The following is a 21775-nucleotide window of genomic DNA, read 5'->3' as shown; positions in this document are numbered from 1 at the left end:
ATTTAGAAATAAAACAAGTAATTGTAATGAGCAGGGTTCTATGTTTAAGGCTGAGTGAAATGTCGCCTGTTGGTGTGTCAGTGTGTGGGGAAGCATTAAAAAGGATTACTTTGTGAAGTTAGACACTAACACTGGAAAAAAATATTCAGCACTTGGATTTTTGACTTTTGCTGTTGGCTGTAAATATTTTTTCTCTGTTGTACAAAGTGCGAGTAATAATTTTGTGAGAGTTGTCCTGAAATATATTAGAAGAATAAATGATTTTGAATTATAGGTGTCCCAAATACTCATTGAGTTACCCCTATGCCACACTGATTGCTGTATATATTTTCTTTTCACTAAATATGCTATCCAGCTTCTTCAGGTATAAGGGAGTTTTGGAATCCAAACCACGTGAATGTGAACCAGAAAGAAGGGTACAATTCCCTGAAACCCCAATGAGCACAAATGCCATGGGTTTTAAAGTTAGACTGCAGTAGAGTGCATATTGAGTAATGGCAAATACAATGCCCCAGATGAGACCTTGGGAGAAGCTGTAACAATAACACATTGGCTCAGGGGTTTCAAGTGCTGTCCGATGAATCAAGGGCTTTATCGTTATATTGGCTTTCATAACGATAAAAAAAAAGTACCAATGACAACATCATTAGTGGCGATCAATGTCGTTCAATCCAATTAAAGTGGAGAAAAACAGGGTTCATAGGGAGTTTGGTGTACAGCAGGTTGCCATGGCAGGGGGACCTAACATCTGTAGATCAGAAGCAGCATGGACCAAAATGTGTGTGTATTCACTGAAATCTTTATTCAGGAAAACATGACAACGCATCACCACCTCATGCGTATGAGTGCGCTTGACCTGTTTTATTGAAAAACTTTCAAAATAAACAAAATGGCACAGCAGTATACAAATGTCATAAACGCACATGCACGGTCAGTCAGTAGAAAAATTCTGTGGGGTTCTCCTCTGTCGTGCATTTTTTCTCATTAGAAAATAATTTACAGGCCAACTAACAGGGGAAGTGCTGGCTGGTAGTACACACTGACGGTGTGTACAAGACAACTCGGAAAGTTCCGATTTAAGTGCATTCATGACAACTGGGAATGCAAGCGCCAAATGGGATTTTTAAAAATTGATTTTAATAGTCATCCAACACAGAAATACCGCTCGGAATCTCTGGCATTATCCTAGAGCTCCGACCAGAAGATCACTGACGTCATTATATTTCCCCCAGTCTGAGCTCGTTTTTTCAGGGACTGTCCAGTGTTATTTTCAGAGTCAGGGGACCATCTACAAAGTGTGATTTTCAGAGTCAGGGGACCATCCAGAAAAGTGTGATTTTCAGAGTCAGGCATCATCTACAAAGTGTGATTTTCAGAGTCAGGGACCCTCCACAAAGTGTGTGAAGTCGCAGTTATGGTGGTGAGGACAATCATTCCAATTGGACATTGAGTGGAAACAGTGCGTAATGTATGGGGTTTAAACATGAGGTTTGCATACATGGAAAGGTATTTTTTATATTTCTTTAAAATTAAAATATCCAAGACATACCTAACTGATAAATACAGATAAATGTAAAATACCAAAGTTAGTGGTATTTTGAGACAAAAAACGAAAACAATTATTTCCAACCACAATTACATTGGAACCATTTCTTAGTTTCATCCAATCGAGAGTTGAAAACGAGAATTACATGAGATCACTAATCAAACGGAAATAAAAGACAGAAAGAAAGTGATTACAAATGAAAGAGTGAAGATCATAGAAGTGTTTTTGGTCAGAGCAGAGTAGGACCGTTAGCAGTAGAGAGCTTTGGGTTGTGGGCGGGGGCTGGGCCGAGTGGTGGTCCTGCTCTTAGGCTTGTCGTATTTTGGAGGGGGTATAGGTCTTGTCCACAGACTCATCCTGTAGAAACATGTGCAGGCAGCGCTCGTTCTGAGCCAAAGGGTGACCAGCCACTCTGAAACACAAGACCGGGAGAGTCGGAGATTATGAATACATGTTGTTTCAGTCTTTCTGACATCGTTACAAAGTACATGGTAACAAAGAACACATTTTGTTCATACATTTTATTTCTGGAAAAAATTTCAATACAATCCTTGACCATAATGACTTCCTTACTTATTCTTCTTCGTTCTCATAAGGAACATAAGGCTTCCATGAGAGCGCACCACGAGAGAAATTGACCATAATTGGACAGTAAAGTACTACTCCAGTCTCCTTTTCACCTGATTTACAAAACTGTGAAAAGTTTTCAGAAGGGTAGCAAAACGTGCCCACATTTTCAGCAGGTATGTTTTCAATGCCCAAACGGTCAGGTCAGGTGCATTTTGGAAGACCATTGACCTATGTCTGATGGTCATTGAGAGGGAATAGGGAGCACCTTTACTAAATGTTATTTTAAATTGGCAATTCATGAAGTCTCCATGTTACATCTGGAGCTAGAGAATTTGATTAAGAGCAAGAATTACCATTGAGGTCAGGTAGAGGGTGAGGGATGGAAGCAAAGTAAAGGGAGAGAATAAAAAAATAAGGCGGAAAGAAAGAATGTAAAGATAGACCCATTTTCCATGACTGACGTACTCATCATCCTACGCACTCTCAGCTACAGTCTAAAATGAGAAATATTTCTGAAGGCAATGACCAAGGGTTCAGATACTGGTCAAACAGAAAACTTAGAGGATTTGAGGAGGCTTCCGTTTGTCATTAAATGAGCAAGTTGAGCCCCACCCCTACCAACACTCCCCAACTAATTTCTTTATTTTTTATTGATTGACAGGGTTCAATTAAACTATCTCACCTGGCCTCTAATTGCACCCGACCCTGTCCCCACTCCTCCATCCCAAGTCTGATTACAAATCTCACCTTCCGTTTTTGAACAACATGGCCGACTAACTTCCCTCTAAACTTCACTGTGCTGTTCTCTCCTCCTCTGCTGGGTTGTTTACAAGTGATATGGTGTTTTCCTCTCCACAATACACTCAATCACAGATTATAACAGCAGAGCGAACCAGCTCCATTCCACTGTGCAGCTATTAAGTCCAAACAATGCTATGATCAACAGTAGCATTTAATTGAAAAAAAATCTTAATTACCAACATATTCCCAGCTCCCTTGAAAAACCAATGTATGGTTTTACATACTTAATATTCTAACAGGTAGCATTCGCCACATTTGCACATGAAACAAAGATAATAGCCAAGTCTGCAATCAAAGCAAATAATTACAGTCCCACTCTAACTTTTATTGTTCTCTACATGGGGTTGAGAACACCCTGGGGTAAAAAAATAAGCAGGGGTGCACACACCATGCCTCAGGAAACCACTTGCTGTAATTTGAGACACAATTATCATAAATTACACATCTAAAATAAAACAAATGTAGGAAGGTAGGAAGTACTAAGGGACACACTTCTTGTTCGTTTACCAGGTAATTATGAAGGAGAATTAAGGAGGGGGGGAGACGACATATCTGTGTGTGTGTTCAGGTTGTTAACGACACCGAGAGAGGGAATCTAATTGATCAACTGATTTATGTTAAGTGTTTCATAGGCTCCTAAGGTTAAGATTGAGCTGCATTGATATGTTTAACAAACACACATGCCTACATGCACGCTCTCACACGCCTGACATCAATCACAAAACAACACCCTGATTCTAGGAAGCAGAGGATCTAGGGATGTCTGTGTAAACTCACTTGTTGAGGAACTGCTCCAGCCCAGCTCTCCGCTCCTCGATGAAGGAATCGTCAAATATCCCCTCGTCCCCTCGGAACGGAAGCTGTCTGAACAGAGCCTTCCCGGGGAGAGGGGGGACCACCACCTGAGAGTGACACACACACACGTGGCAGAAACCAAGTGAAAAGCTTTTAGTAATTTTACTGTTGCGTTTCTCTTTTTTGATTTCCTTTTTCCTGTGTAAAGCGTACCGAGACTGCTTTAAACCCCCCATAGATGGCTCACCTTGCTATCTCTCTCCAGCTCCCCTCTGAGCCACTCAAAGTCGCTGTACCTTCTCCGCACACGAGACTCTTTCAGCTTGAAGATGGGCAGATTGGTCTAAGGGAGAAAATGGGGATAAAATTTTAAAAAATATATACTTAAGCCCCGTGCAAACCAACTGCGTTAAACTGTATGCATTCCGACAGAAGTCCTTTTATTTTAAATGGGAGGCAATCCGCACCATTGCGACTAAACTGCCGGACTAGGCTGCGGTACGTGCAGTGTGTCTCTTGCATTGGATTTTTCAAACTTGTTTGTTGCTTTGCCATTCGGTCTCAGAAACAGAAGATTAACAACTAAAGATTTGGGTGATTCTGATTGGGGGCGGCAGGATGCCTAGCAGTTAAGAACGTTGGACCAGCAACCAAAAATGTTGTTGGTTCGAATGCCTGAGATGATTAGGTGAAAAAAAAATAAAAAAAAATAAAAAAAATCACCAAAAAAAATCTGCCGATGTGCCCTTGAACAAGTCACTTAACCCTAATTGCTCATGTAAGTCGCTGTAGATAAGAGTGTCTGCTATATGACTAAAATGTAAGAATGTGATGTGGCGCATGGATTGTAAAAGATTGCATAAGAATTACTGTACCACAATGTGATGGAGTCTGTTTGCACGCAGGGTTAGGGGAACCAGAGCACTGTAGGGTAAACAGACTAAGGTCAGAGAGTTAAAGAGTATAAATAACTAGGGACCAGTCCAGGGGTGTATTCATTACACCGATTCTGTTGCAAAACGATATACAACAGAAACTGTTTTTTTGCAAATGGAAAACAGGAGTTTCTATTGAACAAATTCAGGTAGGTCCCTCTCTGTTCCGTTTGGTTCTTAAACGGTTTCCATAACAAATACACCCCAGGAGAGTTTGAACTAAAGCATTGTAGATCGCGTGAAGTACGAGATTTTTTGCATTTATTTAACACCCGTAACTGCCATTTCCTGCAATCTTAAGGGGAAAAAAATGCCTTACTGTGCCTTCAGAAAGTATTCATACCCCTTAGACTGAATTCAAAATGGAAAAAAAAATATTTAAAAAAAAGTCACCCATCTACACCATAATTCTAAAGTGAAAACATTTGTATACATTTTTGCAAATCGATTGAAAATTAAGTACCGCAATCTCATTTACATAAGTTCACACACCTGAGTCAATACATGTTAGAATCACCTTGGCAATGATTACAGCTGTGAGTCTTTCTGGGTAAGCTTAAGAGCTTTGCACACGTGTATAGTACAATATTTACACATTTTGTGAAGTTTTACATTAGTGCCTTATTGATAACATGACACATGTTTTTTAACATGTTTATTCTGTACAGGCTTCATTTTAACTCTGTCAATTAGGTAAGTATTGTGGAGCAACTACAATGTTGATCCATTCTCAGAGTTTAATGGCTTTGATAGGAGAAAACAAACTGTTTTAAAGTCACCACTGGCCTCATGGTGAAATCCCTGAGCGGTTCCCTTCCTCTCCGGCAACTGAGATAGGAAGGACGCCTGTATCGTTGTAGGGACGGAGTGTAATTAAAACTTCACCTTGCTCAAAGGGATAGTCAATGTCTGCTTTAAAAAAAAAAGTCAAAAGTTGACACACCTACTCATTCAAGGGTTTCTTTATTTGTACTATTCTCTACACTAGAATTGTGAAGACATCAAAACAACACATGGAATCATGTAGTAACCAAAAAATTGTTAAATCAAAACATCTTATATTTGAGGTTCATCAAAGTAACCATCCTTTGCCTTGACAGCTTGGCACACTCTTTGCATTCTCTCAACCAGCTTCATGAGGTAGTCACCTGGAATGCATTTCAATTAATAGGTGTGCCTTGTGGAATTTCTTTCCTTCTTAATGCGTTTCAGCCAAATCAGTTGTGTTGTCACAAGGTAGGGGTGGTATACAGAAGATAGCCCTATTTGGTAAAAGACCAAGTCCATATTATGGCAAGCAAAGAGAAACGACAGCCCATCATTACTTTAAGACATGAAGGTCAGTCAATGCGGAAAACTTCACGAACTTTGAAAGTTTCCTCAAGTGCAGTCGCAAAAACCATCAAGCGCTATGATGAAACTGGCTCTCATGAGGACCACCATAGGAAAGGAAGACCCAGAGTTACCTCTGCTGCACAGGATAAGTTCATCAGAGTTACCAGCCTCAGAAATGACAGCCCAAAAAAATGCATCAACTGTTCAGAGGAGACTACGTTTATCAGGCCTTGCTGCAAAGAAACCACTACTAAAGGAAGGGACTTGCATGGGCCAAGAAACATGAGCAATGGACATTCGACCATGGAAATCTGTCAATTTTTTACTTTTGGTTCCAACCGCCATGTCTTTGTGAGACGCAGAGTTGGTGAACAGATGATGTCTGCATGTGTGGTTCTCACCGTGAAGCATGGAGGTGGTGGTGTGACGGTGCTTTTACTTGATACATAGTCCTCGAAAATCCGAAAACTTCCATTTTTCAAACATATGACTATTTTACACCATTTTAAAGACAAGACTCCTTTATCTAACCACACTGTCCGATTTCAAAAAGGCTTTACAGCGAAAGCAAAACATTACATTATGTCAGCAGAGTACCCAGCCAGAAATAATCACACACCCATTTTTCAAGCTAGCATATAATGTCACAAAAAACAAAACCACAGCTAAATGCAGCACTAACCTTTGATGATGTTCATTAGATGACACTCCTAGGACATTATGTTATACAATACAGGCATGTTTTGTTCAATCAAGTTCATATTTATATCAAAAAACAGCTTTTTACATTAGCATGTGACGTTCAGAACTAGCATTCCCACCGAACACTTCCGGTGAATTTACTAAATTACTCACGATAAACGTTCACAAAAAACAACAATTATTTTAAGAATTATAGATACAGAACTCCTTTATGCAATCGCGGTGTCCGATTTTAAAATAGCTTTTCGGTGAAAGCACATTTTGCAATATTCTGAGTAGATAGCCCGGCCATCACAGGCTAGCTATTTTGACACCCACCAAGTGTGGTACTCACCAAACTCAGATTTACTATAAGAAAAATTGGATTACCTTTGCTGTTCTTCGTCAGAATGCACTCCCAGGACTTCTACTTCAATAACAAATGTTGGTTTGGTTCCAAATAATCCATAGTTATATCCAAATAGCGGCGTTTTGTTGTGCGTTCAAGACACTATCCGAAGGGTAACGCGCCCGGCGCGTTTCGTGACAAAAAATGTAAAAATATTCCATTACCGAATGTCAAACGCTGTTTAAAATAAATTTTTATGCGATTTTTCTCGGAAAAAAGCGATAATATTCCGACCGGGAGTCGTTGTTTTCGTTCAAAGACTGAAAATGAATACATGGAGTCTTCTCGTGCACGCGCCCCCAGTCACATTGTTCTCAGATCGACCACTATCCAAATGCGCTACTGTTTTTCAGCCATGGCCTGCAAAGTCATCATTCAACCTTCTGGCGCCTTCTGAGAGCCTATGGGAGCGTTAGAAAATGTCACGTTATGCCAGAGATACCCTGTTTTGGATAGAGATGATCAAGAAGGCCAATAAATGGTCAGAGAGGGCGCTTCCTGTTTGGAATCTTCTCAGGTTTTGGCCTGCCAAATGAGTTCTGTTATACTCACAGACACCATTCAAACAGTTTTAGAAACTTTGGAGTGTTTTCTATCCAAAGCTAATAATTATATGCATATTCTAGTTTCTGGGCAGGAGTAATAATCAGATTAAATCGGGTACGTTTTTTATCCGGCCGTGAAAATACTGCCCCCTATCCATAACAAGTTAACCAGCATGGCTACCACAGCACTCTGCAGCGATACACCATCCCATCTGGTTTGCGCTTAGCGGGATTATCATTTGTTTTTCAACAGGACAATGACCCAACACACCTCCAGGCTGTGTAAGGGCTATTTGACCAAGAAGGAGAGTGATGGAATGCTGTATCAGATGACCTGGCCTCCACAAATCACCCGACCTCAATCCAATTGCGATGGTTTGGGATGAGTTGGACCGCAGAGTGAAGGAAAAGCAGCCAACAAATGCTCAGCATATGTGGGAACTCCTTCAAGACCGTTGGAAAAGCATTCCAGGTGAAGCTGGTTGAGAGAATGCCAAGAGTGTGCAAAACTTAAGGCAAAGGGTGGCCACGTTGAGGAATATAAATAATTGATTTGTTACACTTTTTTGGTTACTACATGATTCCATATGGTGTTATTTCATAGTTTTGATGTCTTCACTATGATTCTACAATGTAGACAATAGTAAAAATAAAGAAAAACCCTTGAATGACTTGTGTCCAAACTTGTAGGCCTCCTTGCTCGCACACACCTTTTCAGTTCTGCCCACAAATTTTCTGTGTGATTGAGTTCAGGGCTTTCTGATGGCCACTCCAAAACCTTGACTTTGCTGTCCTTAAGCCATTTTGCTACAACTTCGGAAGTATGCTTGGGGTCATTGTCCATTTGGAAGACCCATTTGTGACCAAGCTTTAACTTCCTGACTGATGTCTTGAGATGTTGCTTCAATATATCCACTTAATTTTCCTACCTCATGATGCCATCTATTTTGTGAAGGGCACCAGTCCCTCCTGCAGCAAAGCACCCCCACAACATGATGCTGCCACCCCCATGCTTCACGGTTGGGATGGTGTTCTTTGGCTTGCAAGCCTCCCTCTTTTTCCTCCAAACATAACGATGGTCATTATGGCCAAACAGTTCTATTTTTGTTTCATCAGACCAGAGGACATTTCTCCAAAAAGTACAATCTTCGTCCCCATGTGCAGTTGCAAACCGTAGTCTGGCTTTTTTATGGCGGTTTTGGAGCAGTGGCTTCTTCCTTGCTGAGCGGCCTTTCAGGTTGTCGATATAGGACTCGTTTTACTGTGGATATAGATACTTTTGTACCTGTTTCCTCCAGCATCTTCACAAGGTCCTTTGCTGTTGTTCTGGGATTGATTTGCACTTTTCTCACCAAAGTACATTCATCTCTAGGAGACAGAACGCATCTCCTTCCTGAGCGGTATGAGAGCTGCGTGGTCCCATGGTGCTTATACTTGTGTACTATTAATTTTACAGATGAACGTGGTACCTTCAGGTGTTTGGTTCATCATTGGGAGAAATTCCCAGACTTGAGGTCTACAAATTTTTTTCTGAGGTCTTGGCTGATTTCTTTTAATTTTCCCATGATGTCAAGCAGAGGCACTGAGTTCGCAGGTAGGCCTTGAAATACATCCACAGGTACACCTCCAATTGACTCAAATGATGTCAATTAGCCTATCAGAAGCTTCTAAATCCATGACATCATTTTCTGGAATTTTCCAAGCTGTTTAAAGGCACAGTCAACTTACTGTATGTAAACTTCTGACCCACTGGAATTGTGATAGATTATTTCACTTATAATTCACTGTAAACAATTGTTGGAAAAATTACTTGTGTCATGCACAAAGTAGATGTCCTAACCGACTTGCCAAAACTATAGCTTGTTAACAAGGAATTTGTGGAGTGGTTGAAAAATGAGTTTTAAATGACTCCAACCTAAGTGTATGTAAACTTCTGACTTCAACTGTATATACATAGAGTGCATTCAGAGTATTCAGACCCCTTCCCCTTATCCACATTTTGTTACATTACAGCCTTATTCTACTTTTTTTTCTTCCATTCCCTTAAGCTACACACAACACTGCTCAGTTTGGCCAGATCTAGGAAGAGTCTTGGTGGTTCCCAACTTCTTCCATTGAAGAATGATGGAGACCAATGTGTTCTTGGGGACCTTCAATGCTGCAGATTTTTTGGCACCCTTCCCAAGATCTGTGCCTAGACACAATCCTGTCTCGGGTGCTCCACGGGCAATTCCTTCGACCTCATGGCTTGGTTTTTGCTCTGACATGCACTGTCAACTGTGGGACCTCAGACAGATGTGTGCTTTCCAAATCATGTTCAATCAATTGAATTTACCACAGGTAGACTCCAATCAAGTTGTAGAAACATCTCAAGGATGATCAATGGAAACAGGATGCACCCAAGCTCAATATCGAGTCTCATAGCAAAGGTTCTGAAGACTTTTTATTATTTAGAAACAATTTCTTAAAACCTGTTTTTGCTTTGTCATTATGGAGTAGTGCTGATTTTTATTTATTTAATCAATTTTAGAATAAGGCTGTAACATAACAAAATGTGGAAGAAGTGAAGGGGTCTGACGCAGCACCTTCTTACATTCTTTGGGGTAAACCTGGTGATGATATTGATACTAGACTGGGGTTTACAAAATCTATTTTCAATAGGTCTCACAACACACTGTATGGTACCATCAACCCTTCCACCACTAACGTGTAGTAAACCAAGTGATACACAGCAGCCATTTTGTCCCAGAGACACGCACCACACACTGGCTATGAGGAGTAGATGCAGCGTGAATGACACAGGCTTGCCATTGTGCCGTTTGGGCCTAGCCTTGTGTTAGGTACTCTGTGGCAAATTACTTTGTTAAAAGAGCCATACAAATAGAAAATTCAATTGGAAATTGAAATCCTGTATTGAGGACTGAAGAATAAAAGTTTGCTCTTACAGGGCTCACCAAGGTCTGATGTACTTTGGATGAGCTGAGAGAGAAAGACAGAAAGAGAGAGAGAGAGAGAGAGAGAGACAGAGATGTGCTAGTTAATGAGCACTGGAGATTACATTTCATGAAATGTTTCGGCATTGACATACACCACTGAAGCGTACAGCAGCACATTAGAACACAATGCCAAAGCTCTTCACCTGTCATGACAGCAGGATCCTGCGGCCATCCCAGCCACAATACACAACCTGGAGAGAAAAAGAACATTTCCCCATAGACAGACAGCAACCGCAGAAGGTCAGAATTCATGGAGAGCCACAAGAGCAGAAACCATTGAGCTGTTGGATGGATGAATGCAGGGCGATGTGTGTGAGCACTGGCAGACTGATCGATGAGCAGGAGAACGAAGGAGTGTGTGAGTGTGATAAAGAGATGGATAGGTAGCTGGCACGCTGAGTAAATAGATGAATAAATGGGTGGGATGAGGGGAGGGGGGCTGTATGGACTATGGGGGACTAATTAAGAAAGGAGAGCAGAAGTGGCCTTTTCGTTCTCATGGTCTCCCTCGCTCTCACTCCCCCCGTCCCCTCCTCTTCATATTTTCCCTCTCCTATAATAAGTCACTGTTTTGCCCTTGAGACCCCTCTTGAGTCTTTTCACTGGGAAAAACACAAACCGTACTCTCCTCTTGTCTTCTGTCCTCTCTTCTCCGCTCGCTCCTCTCTTTTTGCCCTACCGCTCTTTAAAATTATGGATGTTTCTACTCTACATTAATGAGGTAGAAGAGAGAATTCTTTTGGAAGGATTTGAAAATAATAAATTCAAGTTATTTGATAACAATTGCTCTTTTTTTTATTACCACAAAAAACTACAATGAAGTCAAATGGTAATATCAGAACAAGTATTAAAAGTAACTGGAAAAATAAGATTTTGCCTCATGTTGGGGTTCTTCTGACAGTTGATAATGGAGGACAAAGAACAAGGTTAGGGAAAAAGGTATAGAACACTACAAGGAGAAGAGAAGGAATGTTTCTCTCTCGTTCCACCTTTCTTTCCCATCCTTCACCTCTCCTTACCCCCTTTCTTTCTGTAGTCGTATGCCCTCTCGTTTGTCTACCCAGCCATTCTCTCTCCTCTTATTTCCTTCCCTTCTGTCTCCAGGTGAGGTTGTCAACCACCCCCTCCTTCCTCTCAGGTCACAGGAGAAGGGGATTAGCCTAGCTTTAGAGCCCCTCAGCTGTAGCCACGGTCTTCCCTCTCAACGGGCTGTCCCCCAGTGTTCTGGTACCTCACAGCACGGAACGCTTCACGGAACACTGCGAAGTTAATCCCCACGACAACAGATCATGGTTACAGGTAATCTGCCACCGCCGAGACGCTAATCCCATCAGGCCCAGTCCCAACGCTCCCACACAAAACACACACGAGCAGAACTCTGTGTGGAGAAAGAGGTGCTAGAGTTAGACAACACACCAACAAGCTGCACAACACATACACACACACACTTGACTTTTGGACAATTCTGGTTGACTCAAACTACGCTTTCCAAATGTTCATTCTTGGGCTTGCTGATCCATACCCCTGCCTGGACCTCAATGCTCAGGACAAAAGAGAGAAAATGAAAGTCACCTGCGCTTTCAATCACCACCCCATCGCAACCTATGATTAAGAGATTGGCGTTAAAACAGTGAGAGGAGAGGAAGAGAGGACAAGTCAGGTGAAAGGTGAGTAGTCAGCTCGCCCACACTTTTCGGTCTCAAACACTAATTTCACACATACAAACACTAAGAACACCACTCCCCATGTAAAGAGGCAGTGCGTGGGAGCTCTACAAGTCAAAGATCAGGTTTCTGTCCTCTTCACACCTGGCTGTAGGTTGGGGCTGGGGGGTGTGGTTCAGGTGGGGGCTGAGGGCGTGGTGTGTGACTCAGGTTACGGAATAAGGCATTGATTGGGACACCCTGGACCACCCAATCAAGTAAATGTATTGAACTTATTCTAAAATTCATTTTGGGGCGGCAGGTAGCCTAGTGGTTAGAGCGTTGGACTAGTAAGCGAAAGGTTGCAAGACTGAATCCCCGAGCAGACAAGGTAAAAATCTGTCGTTCTGCCCCTGAACAAAGCAGTTAACCCACTATTCCTAGGCCGTCATTGTAAATAAGAATTTGTTCTTAACTGACTTGACCTAGTTAAATAAAAAACATTTATGTGCCCAAGTTAACAAAAGATGAACAAAATGCATCTGCGACTCGTATTTTCCTGCAACTTTCTGAAACGGTACAGGAATGCCCCCGTCTGTGGTGTGCATGTCTGGTCTCGTCTTCACGTTGTGTCACCGTTAGCAATAATGCTAACCGTCTGCTGGTTGATGGAAAGGCTTTCCCAAAAATCTTGTCAATTAAATGCTATCTACAAAGTAGCCTATGCCTACCTGGCAGAAGGATATCATGTTTATTTGCAACAATCCTGTGGCCAATTGTTTTGCAAACTCTGAAATCACATGAGTGGTACAGAAACAGCGCTACAGAAACACCACTAACCAAACAATGTCTCTGGCTGGTGCTGTGCGCTCACTTGCATTAAAAAGCGACTGCCATTACAAAAACCAACATATCCCGTTGAGAACGGCTTATGTGGCCACGATGCGAGTCAGAATCAGTTATTATTGAGTCAAAATGTATTACAATGTGTAGAATTTTGGTAATAAAGTCAGTCTCGTCTAAGACGGAGCTTGGAACATCCATAAATTAAGGTTTGGTTTTGATTTGACAATGTCCATTTGCCCACTAACAAGAGGTGAACATTTTTTAAATGTATTTAACCTTTAACTAGGCAAGTCAGTTAAGAACAAATTCTTATTTACAATGACGGCCTACACCGGCCAAACCAAGAGAACCCTGGGCCAATTGTGTGCCGCCCTATGGGTCTCCCAATCACAGCAGGTTGTGATACAGCCAGGATTCGAACCAGGGTGTCTGTAGTGAAGAGATTGGCGAGATTGAAGCCTCTGGCACTGAGGCGCAGTGCCTTAGACCACAGCGCCACTCAGGAGCCCATCTGCGGTGATTGCTCTCAATCCAATAGCATAGCCAGTGAGACACCTGTCCAGCAGCTCCGACTTTGTTAACATAAGACAACAAGTCACACATTTATGTGAAATACTGCACCAAAGACCTTTGAAGTAAAATTATGCAACTGACACATTCTCAGCAAATTCATGACATATTTTGAGGAAGTAAAATAGGCTTCTGCATCTAGTGTTGAGGACAAACATCATTCACCAAATGCGGAATCATTGAGGAAACAAGACCGAAGTCAAATTTTTAGAAAGAGCAACAGAAAAACACTTGCCAATAAGCATGCCCAGTGGCTCTTTAAAATGGTAACTAACCAAAATTCTAAATGTCTTAGATTTGTACCTCAAAACGTGGTCTCCTGATGTGGTTTAAACAGTTGTGGACTGAGAACACCCAATTTTGTTATTTTTCTATAATTTTTTTATTTTTTATAATAATAATAATAATATTTTTTTTTAAAGTGTTTCAGAGCGAAAACCAGGAAAAACAAAACCAGGAGTTGTGTTAACACAGAATTCTGTTCTTCAGAGAAAATAAAAAAATGCCTAACAAATATGTTTCTGCATTTTGTAAGCGCAGATCTTAAATGCTTCTAATTTTACATTTCTGCTCGGCATCAGAAATGTTGTGCTTCAGCAGCACTTCACTCGGATGAGAATTCACGAATGGGCATTTTATCAGCAGGCATGGCGCTCTGACTGATGTGGCGCTACATTTTCCGGTATTTTTCTCAGCGTAGCCTACCTTTCTCCAGTTAAATGCAAGATTAACTTCAAGCAAAACATTAGGAAATGTACCTGACTACATTTATGATAAACTTTAGAAATATGATGACCATGCATAGTTTGCCAGAAATACCTTGCTTTTTCATTGTAAACAAATGTATATTTGTGTGTATGCTAGCCAAATAGCATTGCACTTGTGTTGGCATCTGATAAAAAATGTAAGCTATTTTCTGCCGAATGTGTTGCACTAATGTATTTTCTGTGAAGGAAAACTATAGCTACCTGACGACTCTATGAAGCAAAAAAACCTGTTGACTTTCAATGTAAAACACAGGTGAAATGGTATAAAATGCAGATTTGATGGTATGAGTTTTGAAAATGCAGATTTCTGAACTGTAACGAAACCCCTGAACACTGAGAAAACGGAATATGGGAAGACACAACGTAAACCATATGACATGGCCTTCTCAGTCATCAGATATCAACCCAATTGAACACTTGTGGGAGATTCTGGAGCGGTACCACCAACAACAAAACGCCAAATGATGGAATTTCACATAGAAGAACGGTGTTGCATCCTTCCAATAGAGTTAGATACTTGTAGGATCTATGCCAAGGTGCATTGAAGCTGTTCTGACTCGTGGTGGCCCAACGCCATTTTAAGTTGGCGGTTCCTTTATTTTGGCAGTTACCTGTACCATAATCATTTTGAATAATCACAATGCATTTTGAAATACAATACCTAGCTGGACCTGAGCAGTTAGACAAGATAAGAATGAATTACAACAGAAAGGATAATGTAACAAAGTGATTAAAGTTTGAGTTACTGCTATAACATCGTATAAGTAGTGTTTCCATGAACAGCCTAGACTATGGTGATTAGGTTATGCTTCATACAGACAGAGCGAGAAAGCGAGAGAGGGAAAGCGCGACAGACAAAGCGCGACAGACAAAGCAAGGCAGAGTGAGAGAAACGTAAGCCTAAGCAAGTGAGTGCACAGGGTCCATTTCATAAACAACACAAAAATACCCAACTTCCAACTACACTTCACTGAGCCAGTGGCCTACTAAAAGCTTTCACATCGCAGGAATAGAAACCCTTGAGTAACCCACCGCTGCATTAGAAATGCATGTGAAACATCATGTGTAGGAAGAGACAATACCATAGCTCATTAAAGACTTGGGGGAGAAAAGAGCCCAAACCCCTCAAGAGAAAGGTCACCCCTCTCCTGTGAAAATGGTTCAAGGCCGCCTATGCATTAGCTTTTAGCAGGATGGATTAAGTCAAGTTCGAGAGTGCCGCATCCCTAACCCCCCCTGCCCCCTTCTTACCCTCCCCTAGCTCTCCCTTTCAAAAATAAAAAGTATGAAAAATGGCAGCACAATACCATCTCATCGCATCATATTCTAAAAGGGAAAGAGGAGAGAACAATGGCGTTGGGTCTCCCCCTCACTGTCGTTTCCCCTGTGCACTTTCCCTCTCTCGCCCCTACAGCCTTCCCTCTCCTCTCTCCAACTCGCCTAGCTGGCAGAAAGCTGCTTTGTTGCCATAGTATCAACTCCCACTTTTGATACTGTCATTTCAAGTAGGATATGGTAGCCTTGATACAATATGTTCCCCATTTCCATTAAAATAGTTGTCAGAGAGGATGGTGTAGAGTTTGGATTATACTTGACTGTGCCTGACAAGGCCCCTCCACCCCCACCCCTCCCTATTTTATTAATGACCAAAATGTTTTTTCCACCCAAATGTAAGAGAGAAAGAAAGTGGGAGAGGCTATGGGAGTGGAGAGGTGGAGGAGTGGAAGAGAGAGAGAGAGCTGCAAGAAGCCTTTTTATATGCTCCTGTCTGTCCATAAACAAAGTGAGATCCCAAAGTACACGCTCTCCTGTGTGCTCTCTGAAGGGGGAGATGGAGGCTACCAAAGCCAAGGTCTAATGTTGGTGATGAAGCTTTCCCCCCGTTTGTCGAGTTCAAAAACATACACTACTCTGTTGAGAGAGTGAGAGAAAAGTCCTCTCACCCTCACATCAAACTGAATCATTGAGAGACATTAGGACTGTGTAGAGAGCATCTCCTCAACATTCAAGACACGTAAAAAAAATACCCTGAACTAAAGCCCATGAAAGTGAACTACCAATTAGGCTATTCAATCTGTTAGCAATAGCCTTCTATTATCAGGGGGCTTATTTGAACAGTATATTATTAGCAGAAGACATTTTAAATATAACAAATGACAAACGGAAAGACCAAAGACAACATTCTATTGTTTTACACAAGACCACATTTTCAGGTTTACAAGTCTGCACACGTGAATTCTAGGTTAACTTGAGGACATGATGCTGGTTTTAGCAGAGAAACTGTCACCATCTGCAATGCACAACACAGTTTCTGATATTTAATCAATTAGGCCTAAACAATAATTGACTGGTCACACTTTCTCTCACAGGGACCCTAATGTCACCTTTCACCATGAAATGTCACACGAGTGACCATAAAATGACCTCGGCACTGACCATGAAAATGTTTAATACGACCATATCAGCCAACATCGTAATATCACAGAAATTAACATACTACCAAACCATTGCATGATTAAGTTATAATACTACTTGTCTGAAAGAGTTGTGCAACAGTTACCATAGCTACTGAAGTGGAGACAGAAGGAGTAGTAGGAACCAAAGAAACAGGAACTCAAAGGGTGCGTTCGCAAATTCACTCAGGCCATCTACTCTGATTTCAGAGCACTGTTGTCTGAGTGTGCCAGAGCGCAGAATAACTGATGAATTTATGAACGTTCAACACCTGTTCAATATGACAGGTGTCAGTAACCGCCGGTAAAAAAGCGTAATTAATTTGCTGCCAGCAGCACAGTTATAGTCACCAAAGCTCTGGATAACATGAAAACTGCCTAACTAGCTCTGCAGGGGTTAGTAAAATGTTCAGAGTGAAGTGTTCTCTCATTTGTGTCTGGAAGTAGCTAGCAAGATAGCCAACGTTAGCCAGTTAGCTTGGGTGCCGTTGTGAGGTCAGGACGCTCGGATCAACTCTACTCCTTGGTCAGAGCGTCCAGTGTGCGCTCTGAACCTATCAGAGAGCGAAACGTTCTGAATTTACTTACGGACAATCTGACAACGCTCTGAATTTACAAATGCCCAGAGCGCACTTTGGCACTCCAGATTGAATTTACGAACACACCCAAAGTATAGAAGGGAGCCTATAGGAGGCATAGCAGTGAAGAGGTGACCTGACAGATACGGACACTGCTGGTGCAGGCAAAGCACACATTTCACCTGTTAAAGGTCAGGTGTCATATGACTAGATTTTATAGAGTCCTCGTGGACTAAGGTGACTCTCTCGACTAGGCTGGGCGAGGGACGTTGGAGATGCAGGGCTATGGTGGATGAAGAGTGAGGGGGTGCTTTTGTGGCCTCCCCAGGGGGGTGAGAGTAGGTGGGGGAGCCCATACGAGGACGGGGATGAAGCCTTCCCCTCTCCACACACCAGCCCGATTCATTCTTCTCCCCTATCAATGAGGGGATTAAGAAAACTCAGTACGGCCGTACGGGCTCTCACTGCCATGGGATGATGAGAGGGACGGGGACGGGGGGGGGACGTTGATCTACTAACATTTCATTGCATAAATACAGGAGAAAAATATTATAGCTAAGTGGTGAGAGAACCCGAAACACAAGCAACACTGCAAAGCATTCCAGGCTGGCCAAGGTACCAGGCAGACCTTTTGGTATAGTCTAAGAGAAGAAAGGAAAAAGGAGAGAAGCGAAGCAAAGTTGACACCACGTTTGTTGAGAAGTGAGGGATGCTACTCTTATCCCTGGCTCTTATGCAAAGCAGGGTCACAGAGGGCCATGAGGCGCACAATAAATGCTGATTACACGCATATGCTAATTATTACACGCTAATCAAGTACAGTAGCCTTATATTCAGCTCTAATGCCCGCAGACGGGCTTCTCTAGGTAGGGGGAAGCTATAAATACTATAGGGCCGCGTAGCGCTAAACCACCACGCTACTGAAAACAACGAGAGAGACAGCCCAGACAATCAGGCAGGGTTGACAGTGGTACGGTGATAACATGCTTAGCTCTTGATGTACTGCTTCAAATGCAATAATTCTGGTAATTTGTTTTCTATTATGCACTCTGTGTTGGAAATAGTGGTGTGAAACAAATGGCATAAAAGTAGAGGATGAAAAATAGAGCCTTTTCAGCAGTCTTAAAAAGTGTTGTGTTGGTAACTGTATTCAGTTGGGATGTTTTTGCTTTCATATAAAATTAGAACAAGCTCAAGACAGGTTTTAAAATTGTGTTATACCCCATGCATTAAGTCTGTCATAATCTTTATTGTCACGATGATACTTTGAATAACTTTGTTTTCTTTACAAGCAATCAATAGCGACTGATTTGAGGGTTAAACAGTTGTTGATGACTGACTTCCACTCTCCATAGTACAGTTTATAAATATGGATGAGACCAGAGGTGATTCTCAAAAGTACTTCCTCGATTCCTCCCGTCCAATCTTCTCCCCACCAGAGGGAAGCAAGGAGGTCTAGCTTTGTGAGGACATGCATCTGTACTGTTTAACCCCCCCAGCCCCCACCTCTCCACCCCAGCAGAGCAGAAAGGAAATGCATGGGGAGAGTAAGTGGACTGTGGGGCTCGCTGATGCTGAGCCTGGCTCAACATCCTGTCTTCCTTCCAGAGAAGCTGACCAGTAGTTTCAGTACAACAACATGTCATAGAACTACATTTTACAGAGTCCCTTTACTGGAATAGTATTGCTATGACTAATAAGAGAGGGGAGAGAAAAACACTGGACTCATCTGTGTTGCTCAATATCTGAGTAGAGGCATAGAGAGGCGACATTTCTTAATTGAGTGAGGGAGCTTCTGCTTTTGGGTAGAGACTTAGCATGAAAGACTGTTTTATTGTTTTAAAATACACCCTTGTTGAGCTCTCTGTTTCTGTTGGTGTGTGACAAATCGAGAGCTTGGTACTATAACGTTCTATCTGCAAAAAGATGATTCTAGGACAATTGGCTTTAAAGTTCAGGACCCTTATTGGTTTGAATGGTGTCAGCAATTTCTATATTATATTATTTTGAACTTAACATGAATTGGGGTATTTCAAGTACTATATAGGTAAAGAACATTGAACAGAACAAAGCCATGTCAATTACTCAATTTAGACAAAAATGCAGATTGAACCTTGTAGTCCAAAACTCCTTAACTATCTACCAGTTACACTATGACAGGGGTGTGGCTGGAACATAACAAGGATCTGATAACGGTTTGTAAAACAATTAATTCGTTAAAGACAATACAAACTAGCTAGTTAGTTAGTTAGATGGCTCCATGGCCTTTGGCCATGAGGCTCTTGCAAACAAGACACAAAACAAGACCCACTGTCAACATATTTGTAACTTTCCATTGACTTCACATTCCTGAAGTCAGAGAAGCTAACAGTTACCTAGCTACCTGGCTAGGCTATCGACCAAAACTGGAGGCCCATTAAATAATATTGTATCAACAATTCTTTGATAACCTCGCCAGAAATAGTTTAATAATTTTAATACACAGCTGAATTGGTCAAATGCCAAGTATGTTAGTTTTTTTTAAACTAAATCCACCGTTTAGCTAACTGTTATAGCTACTAACAACTACCTAGCTACTCCGTGGCTAAAAGCTAGTTAACCGATTTGACCGTTCGAATATTGTCTACATCTGACTGGTAGACATCTCTTTCTTAGTGTAACCCTAACTAAACTCAATCCCCTTTATCAAGATGACCAGGTCCATTGCCCTAAAGAGCAAGCTAATGGTTTGCCTATTTATTTTGTTAGCTCGCTAGCTATCTTGTATGCTCACCTTCAGTCTTATTTCATACGTGGTAAACCTGGTCCTTCCGACACCGACCGTTTCAGGGTTGCTCACATCAATCTCTAGAAAGTTGCTTGGGGGTCCATACGCGTCGTTCAAGTTCTGAGGCTTGGAGAATAGCCTCCTTGTATCAGCTATGGTATCAGCCATTTCTCCCCCACTAGCTTGGTTAGCCGCAATCGCCCTGCCGTTTGGGTTCGTGTTATTCTGGATCCTTGGGACGTCCCCTATAATAATTATAATTATATTAATAAATGGGTGGGTGCTTATATTTTTCCTATTTCAAACATGTACAAGTGTGTATTAATACGCATGTATGAATGGTATTTAAAACATTTTTTTTGCATATATCCTAACTCTTCCTGAGACACCCTCGGAGAGTGGGGTCACGGCAAGTGTCTACACATTGACATTAAAACCAGGGTCTACCACGTCCCTACACCATTGAAGTTGATATAATTTAAAATGGTAAGCGTAGGTCTTAGTGTAGGAACGTCCCAAAGATGCCGGATAGCACTAACCCTTTCGTTTGGGGTTGCTCGCTCCACTTCCGATCAGCTGAGGAGCAGCTGACGCTTGGCAGCTTCCGTGTGTTTTTGGCGCGTAAAAAAACTAAAAACTCGGAAATCTCCGATTTCAAACTTCACCCAACTCGGATTTCCATGTCGAGAACTCGAGCATCTTTCTGGAGCTCCGACCTGATCAGATTATGATTTGACCTCGATTTTTCTTAGTTCCCAGTTGTCTTGAAAGCACCATACATTTACAATAGAGGTGCGTTCAGTTCGCTTGAACTTTTGCTACGTTGCGGAACATATTGTACTGAACGACATGTTGCCACAAAACGTTATAGAAGAAACGTTTGCTCTCGTTTGGTGGGTGCGCGAGGTGTGACTTGAAGCAATAAGTAACGCATTTAAAGGGAAATGGCCATGCTGAGAGCGTTCCTCAACCCACAACCCAACCACTCTCCGTTTTTCAACTGGTTGTTCAGTACAGCACCCTTTTCGCTCAACTGAACGCTCCAGAATGCAAAAACGTACTGAATGCAGTCCTGATGTCTCAGCGCATTCAAATTTCATTGGCTGATAATTGTACTATACTACCAGAAATATTAACAAATCAGTTAAATTAGCCGTGTAAAGTGTTGCATTTCCTTCCTCACAAATTCAACAAAATAGCTACGTATACAAAAATATACTTTACAAGACATATAAAATGTAAAACATCTTGATTGGCTTTATAACTCGCCCATAACGTAGTTTATTACAAAGAAAATGACTTGTGTCATAACTGTTCTGGTGATTATAGATGATTATAAATAAAGTTTCACTCCATTGAATCAAGATGGCGGCCTACGCATCGTCTTTGGCGACAAGATGTTTAGTTAGATATTTAATAAAACACACTCAAAACAACATTTGGTTTTCCACGAGCAGCATTGCAAAAGGTGAGAGATTCTACATGTTGTCCAGATGTTTCATTTGGGTATCATTCAGAGGATTGACACTGTTGTCCAA

General features: G+C 41.7%; 2 protein-coding genes across 2 annotated transcripts in view; one reads left to right on the top strand and one right to left on the bottom strand.

The window, feature by feature from the left end:
* Nucleotides 1-779: 779 nt before the first annotated feature.
* LOC106607970 (sorting nexin-3) lies at nucleotides 780-20538 on the bottom strand. The gene is made up of 4 exons (XM_014205506.2): nucleotides 20244-20538; nucleotides 3960-4055; nucleotides 3695-3819; nucleotides 780-1958 (listed from the first exon to the last, which is right to left on the bottom strand). Exons 1-4 carry the CDS (start codon nucleotides 20403-20405, stop codon nucleotides 1853-1855), a joined length of 489 nt encoding a protein of 162 aa, XP_014060981.1. The 5' UTR covers nucleotides 20406-20538; the 3' UTR covers nucleotides 780-1852.
* A 341-nt stretch (nucleotides 20539-20879) lies between these two features.
* Nucleotides 20880-21775, top strand: part of afg1lb (AFG1 like ATPase b) — a 32746-nt gene continuing 31850 nt past the window's right edge. The window contains exon 1 of the mRNA XM_014205505.2: nucleotides 20880-21705. Coding sequence (XP_014060980.1) covers nucleotides 21603-21705 — 103 coding nt within the window. The 5' untranslated portion in view covers nucleotides 20880-21602. The remainder of the gene's footprint in view (nucleotides 21706-21775) is intronic.

Source organism: Salmo salar, chromosome ssa06 (genome assembly GCF_905237065.1).
Source record: "Salmo salar chromosome ssa06, Ssal_v3.1, whole genome shotgun sequence".
NCBI classification, from domain to species: domain Eukaryota; kingdom Metazoa; phylum Chordata; class Actinopteri; order Salmoniformes; family Salmonidae; genus Salmo; species Salmo salar.
The sequence above is the reverse complement of the archived record's forward strand: the minus strand, read 5'-3'. Positions and strand labels throughout refer to the sequence as shown.

What these genes read in the sequence shown, in the direction of transcription:
- LOC106607970 (XM_014205506.2), bottom strand. Translation starts at nt 20,405, where the DNA reads ATGGCTGATACCATAGCTGATACAAGGAGGCTATTCTCCAAGCCTCAG. An exon ending in CGTATGAAATAAGACTGAAG is followed by an intron (nt 4,056 to 20,243) that starts GTGAGCATACAA and finishes TTTCTCCCTTAG; the next exon opens with ACCAATCTGCCCATCTTCAA. An exon ending in AGCTGGAGAGAGATAGCAAG is followed by an intron (nt 3,820 to 3,959) that starts GTGAGCCATCTA and finishes TGTCACTCTCAG; the next exon opens with GTGGTGGTCCCCCCTCTCCC.